The sequence below is a fragment of the Bombus impatiens genome, unplaced genomic scaffold, assembly GCF_000188095.3.
Source record: "Bombus impatiens unplaced genomic scaffold, BIMP_2.2 scf_0154, whole genome shotgun sequence".
In the NCBI taxonomy this organism is placed as follows: domain Eukaryota; kingdom Metazoa; phylum Arthropoda; class Insecta; order Hymenoptera; family Apidae; genus Bombus; species Bombus impatiens.
The window spans coordinates 267,235-276,209 of record NT_176573.1 but is presented as its reverse complement, the minus strand read 5'-3'; the positions used below and the strand labels follow the sequence as shown (position 1 = coordinate 276,209).

General features: G+C 33.6%; 1 protein-coding gene across 5 annotated transcripts in view; it reads right to left on the bottom strand.

Moving 5' to 3' along the window:
- Positions 1 to 170: 170 nt before the first annotated feature.
- LOC100748359 (probable G-protein coupled receptor CG31760) overlaps positions 171 to 8,975 on the bottom strand; it is a 69,658-nt gene continuing 60,853 nt past the window's right edge. For 2 of the 5 annotated variants that reach the window (XM_012382486.3, XM_024365861.2), the window contains exons 15-18: positions 8,768 to 8,911; positions 6,270 to 6,452; positions 5,785 to 6,162; positions 171 to 5,639 (exon numbers count right to left, since the gene is read on the bottom strand). In XM_012382486.3, coding sequence (XP_012237909.1) covers positions 5,806 to 6,162; positions 6,270 to 6,452; positions 8,768 to 8,911 — 684 coding nt within the window. In that variant the 3' untranslated portion in view covers positions 171 to 5,639; positions 5,785 to 5,805. The remainder of the gene's footprint in view (positions 5,640 to 5,784; positions 6,163 to 6,269; positions 6,453 to 8,767; positions 8,912 to 8,975) is intronic. The other 3 variants (XM_012382488.3, XM_012382487.3, XM_012382489.3) reach the window with 3 other exon arrangements.

Sequence of the window (8,975 nt, the reverse complement as noted above, 5' to 3'; positions counted from 1 at the left end):
TGCTTGTAACTTTTTAATAAATCATAAATTAATGAATCCTTATTTATCGGATATTTTCCTTCCATTATTACTCGTGGAATATTCCGATACTATTATATGGAAAAAAGAACGTGGGATATTTGACGTGGTTGGAAATTAGGTAGAAACTAGCATCAAAAGAGCATTATTCTTCTTGTTACTCGCAAGTATCATTATATTCCCGGACATACAATATATTTTTACAAATACGTTTTCTCGTTTATACACAGACTTTTTCAAGGATCGGGTGGGAAAATTACGGATATCTTTCCGTTTAGCATAATCATATACCTTCTCTCTGCCACGATTTACGATGGTTACATAGTGTCAAACTGCATATTAATGTCTTTATATCTGATGCAACAAACGAAAAAGAGAAAAACAGTGTTATGACGATGAATCGTCTAAGTTCGAGATCGGCCTCGAGAGTATCGCAGCTATAATGTTCAATCGGCGAACGCAATCTTAGTGAATTAGCATTTTTCTAACATCGATTTACTTTAAAGTAGTTTTCTTTCTTTCTTTAACTAGCCTTACATTAAGTTACAACGACGACATCGAAAGCATAATACTCTTTGTCTTCCTTTCTTTCACCCTATTTCTTATTCTATTGATTGCATTTGTGTAACTGCGTCGAAGAGGAAACGCGCGACGTTTCCGGAAAACGCTCCTCTTTAGTAAAAAGAAAAAAAAAAGACGATTATAAATTTTCTGCAGACATTATTTACGTCACATTACGCTTAGCTAAATTTTATTATCGCGATCATTTTGTCCTTATTATTATCCTCTGAATATTATCTATTATACATCCATACTACATTCTCCAAGGTGGAACCGATGAAAATTATCCGCAATAGTGTACACATAATTTTGACATCTTGCCATGACACAGTCCCGCACAAAATTATATTATTAAAATATTAGTAAAATAAATAATAACACTTAGTTCGTGTTGCAATTGCGGAAATTGCAATTCATAAAGCTCGTACTTTCGAAATATGTTGTTCCTATTGTTATTGAAACGTTCCATGTTTTAATGATTCGATGAGTACTTTTTACTAATATAATTGAATAAATGAAAATCTTAATACGTTATACAACAATTTCGGAACGATCATTTATTTTTTGCTCGTATCTTTTCATCGACTCAACCAATTCGATCCTTTAACTTTAAAGTTATTCTAAATCTCTTAAGCGATAACAAGTTACCAGCTATTTTCAGTTAACACCGTTTTACTATTAGACTACGTCCATTTCACTTGTACACACAAACGTATGTGACAGGCTATTTCTGTTTCTCGAGACAAATTCGATCTGGACGATCCCTAGTATTAGCTTCTCCTGCTTTCCATTCTTCGCAACTTCGCGCATCTTTATCATCGAAATCGATCGATTGGTAAAGCTGCCTTGCATTGGCGTTATTATCCTCAAAGCTATTTTCCTTCGACAAATTAGTGTAATATATATTAGGTCTTAACACACGAAACGTCCAATGATTAAAAAATCGGCATACTTCAATCACATATGAAAGAGAAGATTTTCGAAGATGCGAATATTTGATGGAAACGAGAAGTTTAGAAAATTGATAAAACACGAAATTGAATATAAAATCTCATGTAATACGGTCGAATAGAATTTGTCAAAATGACGAGATATTTACGTAGATATGCGGAACATGGTAATCTCCAAAATAATAAAACTCTCTTTTTTTAGGATTACATACATTTTATGAAGTTTGGATTTCACGTAAATTAGAATTCGCCAAAGGAAAATAGAAAACAAATTTGCCCGCTCTGTGTATATTACACACGTTAAGGCTGCAATAAAAACGTCTTGGTTATAATGCTTTATGCGTGTCATTCGAACAGGCAAGCAAACATACAAGTTCATTAATGGTTACGTGTACGATAAATATCTTAGACATAAACAGTGATATTTATCGGTTATCAACTATATAACGCAATAATGCCTATCGCGAGAACTGAAATTTTCCAAAGAAATCAATCATTGTTTAAGTTGACTTACAATACAACCATTCTTTCCATTACTTGTTTTATTTATATATATGATCATAAGCTGGACAGGCTCTTGCAAATAACGTTGCAACACGTTAATGTGCTGCTGACGTACAATTGTAATTTGACCATCAATTCCTGTACGTGGCAGTTCCATTGAATATTACTAATAATAGTACTAACATTGCATATTTTATACCGTGATCTCTTCGTCTTTTCATAATAAATAACATGCAATAGAATTCGTGAAATCAATTAATCGTTAGTCAATTAATTAAATCATCAAAATAATTGAAATGCATAAAATCTATGTATCGTAAACTAAATCGCATTTCGATTGTATTCGTTTGTAACAGCAGGTGTACAGTTCAAAGTACGAGATTGCCACGTACAGGGACAGCTATGAAATGCGCACTTTAGTAGTATTCAGATTTTTGAATGATCAGAATCGAAATCATATGTATGAAACAGAAATCGTTCGAGTAATTAGAAATTGCGAGCTGCTTGTGTGTTACTAGTAACAAGAACATGCCTTAAATTTTAAATCTTATTGTCGTATAAAATGCATATATCTTTTGACATATCTTCAAGTGAATTTTACACCCCAATCATATAATAAAATGCTTTATGTGCTCGATACTTATCGATACTTTGTGCGATACAACGATGTTTTTATTCTGTATTTACTTTCAACTATCATACGCCTCTTGCATTTCTCGCGATTTATGTCTAATAGGATAACCTTATGAGGCGAGTCGATTATTATTCGCACAGTCCTTGTACAGTGTACGAATAGTATGTGATATCGTAACTAGAATGAAACAAAAGTGGAATTAGAAAATCGTAATCGATGCGAATAATCGCGATTATCGTAATTTTCAATTTAGTTGGAACGCATCGTTCTTATAAAAGTGAAGGGTTTCGTTAACCTGGAATGTGCGTTTGTACGCTCGAGGCAATTTTCACGCTCTCAACATGAACACACGAACGCATGCATACACATACTCATGTATACGCACATAAACGTACACGCTCACGAGTGTGTGAATATTATCGATATATCGACAAATTCGCCGATAATATCATTTACAGCCTCTGCTAATTTGCGTTCGAATAATTAATCTTTCGGCTGGTAATATTGCTTCCTTTTAAACAACGTGAATTTTACACCTGGACATTTGCAATTCGTCGATTCATCATGTGCAATTCATACTTTCAAATTTATTTCGAAGATTTCGTAACTTTGGTACGTTATGAAAATTCTCTTAATTTTAATTCGTGACACGAAAAGTAAACGTTTGACGTACAATTATCTTACTCACGTGTAGTTATAAAGAAGTAAACGTGTCAATATACCTGTTCTTGAGTTGTCCGAAATATGTACGTATGTATGTATGTAAACACTATTTACGCTTCTTTTTATTTTCTTATCTGTATATTACTATAACTTGCAATAGCTGTTATGCTTTAGAAATTTATATCGAGTGAATGTTTAGATAACGCTATGGATTAAAGCGAACAATTGATAATTTCAATTTTTTTTACTCGGTATGAATTATGATATGATTGCATTTGTTGACATAAACCCGTGTGCGTCTCTCACATACACAGGTAACAGTGTGGAAAATTAAAACTACGATTAGAGTTACGTATATGTATGTGATATTTGTAACTCAAGAGAGAGATTACTTCTCCTTTTTGTAAGAAATCGAATCTTTTAAAAGCGTTCCCGCTTATTTCTCTTTATTTTCACAGAGGAACACATACTCGACCGCTTTGTAGACGTAAACTAAAAATAATTGTCGAATGTTTATTACAAAGTTTCTATATCTGCCGCCGTTTGTTGTTCTAGCTACGGAAGTAACACATATCGATACATTCTGTCACATTAAACATTACAATTATATTGAACGACCCTTTCCTTTCTGTTCATTCTCCTAACTGCCTTTTTAAGAAACCATATATTATTCTAAAACAAGATAACTAACGTTAGACGTAAATGTAACGTTACGGTGTAAAATAACCGATTGTTAAACTGTTCGTGAGCTAATCGGGTAAATCTACACAACTTACGATTTTGTTAATATGAATCACAAAGGTGATCGTTTTGGTAACAAGAAATACAGTTTTCGCTCTTCTACTTCACAGGTATCTCAGGATAATATTTACCTAGGAGTAATATTACTACAGTCGCGATCATAGTTATTTGAATAATGAGAACTTCGTTACATTCATCGGTTAGTAACGAAATTAATAAAAATCTTGTATAACTATATTGTTAACAATACTTCGCCTCACCATTATACATAGTATGCTTCTTGTTTTACGTACAACGAGGTGTCATTTGGTGGTAATGTACATAATTTACAATAAAGCTAACAAGGAGACATTGCCACCACAAGCAAATGACACGTTATACACGTTATACGGATTTAGTATTCACTATTTATTGATTACACAGTTCTTTGATTTATACAAACCATGAACGCCTTATGTCCATTAAAGGGTACCATTTAAGTTTCCCCTTTTTCTTTCGCTTTTCATTCCCTCGGTCATATTCTGTTTTCGTCTTTCTATTCTTCTTAATGCTTCGCATTTGTCATAACCATATCTACGGATAGTAATTAGATATTAAAATTTTAATAATAAAGGAACAAAAGAAGCAAAAGATGCAGGCGATGGATTGGAACACATTTTCCCTTTTAATGGTATTATACTATACATACACTATATACTGACTATAATCATTATTTCTTCATTTTTATACTTAACTCTAACTTTTATTCTATATTCTACATACGTGTAGTTACTATCAGACTGCGGATATTTATGCAAATAAAGCAATGGAACCTAAGTGGAAATTTGTTTTCCTTGTTAAACGTTATAATAGATGATAAGCTTTGCTTATCCGCGCTACACATTTACATGCTATGTGCATCTCTTGCATTTTTGCACTTTTCAATTTCCCATAAATGGAGAAAAATCCGCGGTCTAGTTATCATAATGATTCATTTACCAGAGCCATTGTGTTTTTTTAAATCGGGGTTTAGGCTATTCTCAATACGTCTTTAAATATCGATTTTATATATACTCTTTAATCCGAGAACTTTCAAAAAATTCTTCAGCGTATGCTCTTCATTGGATACTTGTTTAAAATACATAATAAACAGACTTAAAATAATACGTAATAAAAAATGTAAAATGGTAGTGATAACTCATTCGCTGGATATATTTGTTTATTATTTTATAAGGGGGAATTTTCAATTCTTCGAGGGAATGTTTATTACTCTATATATTATTTTGAATTCAAAAACAACGCATTGTAGATGAAAATAGCATTAATACCGAATACTTAACACGTTTCTCTTTTTTTTTCTTGGTGTGTGTATTAACGCAGTTTTAACCTCCGCGAGGAGATTATTCTTCTAACACGTTCGTGGCCGATAACTTTACAGAAATCCTAAAGTAGAAGACCGATAGTTTCTGCAATTAGGGCAAGGGCAAAAATTTGATAAGTTTGCTTTCAAATATGCATTATAACTTATATCGCTTTAAGTTAAACAAGCATAAAAACTTCTTCTTTGCTTAGGGTCATTGATAATTGATCTATAAAAAAGCATAATATTACGTCAGCAATCTAGCATATGTTAACATCGAAAGATTATAATTTTGCGGATCATTTACAACAGCGTATTCAGCGTATCGTTAAATGATAATAAAACTATTATAAAAATAAACGAACGAATCTTACCTCTTCGCTATTTAGTACTAGTCAAACCTGTCCGCTGGTTTCAACATTTCCTTCTTGTTTCCTGTCTTGCTTTTCATTCTCTTTCTCTGCTTGTTTCTCTTTGTTCTTCCCTTTCTCCATTTCCGCCTCTTTCCCTTTCGCTTCTTCTTCCTTCTCTTTTTCTCTTTCTTTCTCTCTTTCCTTTTCCTTCTCCTTATATTTTTCCTTCTCCTTTTCTCTCTCCTTCTCACGCTCTTTCTCCCGTTCTCTCTCCCTCTCAGCTTTGCGTTCTCTGAGAATTTCCATCCGACGTGCCCGATGCAAGCTTCCTGAAGGGAAAGTGGAATCTTCGACCGCGGCAGCCGCGGCCGCACTCGCCCCTCGCTCCACGGCCGTCTGCTCAATAATTTACTTGACTGTATTTTTCAATATGTTCTCTGTATCTAATCTCTATACATCGAAGAGGCACGCGTGCCCAGAACGAATAAGACGAGTTAGGTACATACTTTCAATATGAAACTGGCCGTCGAACTTTTGGCGATGGGACTCTGCGCCGAGGACGGATGACTATGACCGGGCCCATGAGTAGTAAAATATCCGCCTGCTTTCGGTTTTATGTGGCGATTGTACATCTCCATGTGCACGATTTTCATAAATTCGATCTGCGCTGCCAATTTCTGTATTTCTTCCTGCAGCATAAATAGTCAATGATAATCATTTTCCGCGACGTAACACGAAGTGGTGTGAGCGAAACAGAGAGAAAGGTTCATCAGCATAATAATTCATTAACACTATTATTCAGGTGGCGTAAGATAGTATTGTCTATAACTTAATCGTTTTTAACTAAGATACGAACTGTTTTCATTGTTTCGGTGCCTACAATCGACCATAAAGTGTACATATATTCCCAATATATTTTGCGACACCCTGTATGTGTATAATGTAATAATAGTTTTATATCGTGTTTTATTAGGTTTTCCGAAAAGTTTCTTTTGTTTTATGAGGAAATAATAGACGCACAACGTTTTTTGTTTTATATTATTTTGTCGAATTACGTACGATCCATTTTGTTCTGTTGAGATAAACACTGCGACATTTTACAGACTTGGTTTCACGTTTGTATGAAGGTGTACTGTTGTAAAGCACACGTTTTTCGGACATCCTAATATTATATACGTTTATTTTGAAAGTACCTTTTTTTGTTTTTTCGAGAAAATAAAAGATCAGCATATTAGTCAATTCAAAAATATAGATTAATTATATCAAGTCTGACAATGTTTCTACTAATTTGTCAATATGTAATTTGATTATATAAATTTCTTTTAGATAAATTTAACTAAAGTAATGTATATTTACGGGCTGCAAACGGACTTGCACCACTTCCAAAATAAACGATCCATATAAGTAACACAATTCCTGCGTTACAGGGTGGTTGATAACTGGTGATACAAGCGGAAAGGGGGTGATTCTACGCGAAAAAAGAAGTCGAAAATATAGAATAAAAATTTTTCGTTTGAGGCTTTGTTTTCGAGAAAATCGACTTTGAATTTTCGCTCGGTACGCGTGCACTTTATCACGTCTCGTTATAACGGATCTCACTGTAGATCATTGTTTCAATGGAAAAATTAAAAAAAAAAAAGAAAAAAAAATTTTTATTCTATATTTTCGACTTCTTTTTTCGCGTAGAATCACCCCCTTTCCGCTTGTATCACCAGTTATCAACCACCCTGTAACGCAGGAATTGTGTTACTTTGGACTGTAATAACTGCATTTTGAATTTACAGTATCAGCGGTAGACAAATATCAAAAAGTTTCTCTGTCATAAAAGCGAATTATTTTTCACAGTCACGGGACAGGTTGGTATTTTGCTGCTGTATTGTCAGTGCACATAGAGGTAGAACATTTATACAGAAAATATCTCGATATCGAGGCAACTGTAGCAAAACAATCGGAATATTCAAGAATTGGAAAGGATTACCCAAAGGCGAGGAATATTCATTAATATTCATCTTTTTCGTGTAATTACCTCTCAAGCTATTCACTATTAAACAGAATGTTGCAAGTAGTGTTTACTTTGTTTCGTGGAATGTCTTATTATATAGGGTGTTCAAAAAAAATGTTACAAGCCGTCTTCTCGGAGACCACAGCAGGTATCTATTCATTTTTTTTTTTTTAATTATAGTACGAGAGAACTGATTACTCGAAGAGTTTTCTTAATGTAATACCACATTGATTTCCGTTCATCTAGAACATCTGAATTTTGCTTGAATCATTTATTCCGCATAGTTAAAGAATTATGACGAAAGAAATATTTAAAGACGAACTACGCGGAGGCGTCGAAGCGCTACGATTTTAAACGCTTAATGAAATTTTCCTTTAGAATAAGTCTATTTTAATTACCCTTCGACGCCTCCACGTAGTTTCCCTTCAAATATCCCTTCGTCATAACTCTTTAATTACGCAGAATAACGAAAGATGGTTCAAATAAATGTTATTTAGTTTCACAAGAGCTATCCAAACGAACAGTCTACGTAAATTTCATTTAAAAAAATAAGGGCGCTGCTCTTGCCTTCCTAGCGATCATCTCAGAAAAATCATTTGTCCTTCACATAATCAGTCTTCTTGTACCATTAAAATTAAGAAAAAAAATTAGCCGATATCTGCTACGGTTTCTGGAAAAACGTCATTAATAGTTTATGTGGAACACTCTGTAGATTAGGTAGAGTTACTACATATGTATATTCGTGATCTAATGCCCACCATTCATTTTTCAAATCTGATTACATATATTTGTTTAATTAGACGTGTAACGTATTCTGTGACCAATTCATCGATCTATGGTACAATGGCGATAAAAGAAAGTTTAAAATCGATACGACTACGAATTCTAGCAATTCTTATACTCAAAATTACTCATACCATATTAAGCATAAACTCATTTTCTAAAATTATTTTCTTTTCTTTGCACATATCACTGTGTGTTTATTGAAACAGAACAATATACCTTCAATTCCTCGTTCTCTTGGTGTAAATCTGTCGCTTCTTCGGGCACTAAGCCGATCCCATTTAAAGAGAAACTGGCCGTAACACCGCGGGCTCTAGCACGGCTATCCCATTGATCTCCTTGGCCTCGTAAAACTCGGATCACCTATAGTTATATGAGATTATAAATTTATGATCGAATTAAACGACGATTATTTAATCGTTTAAAA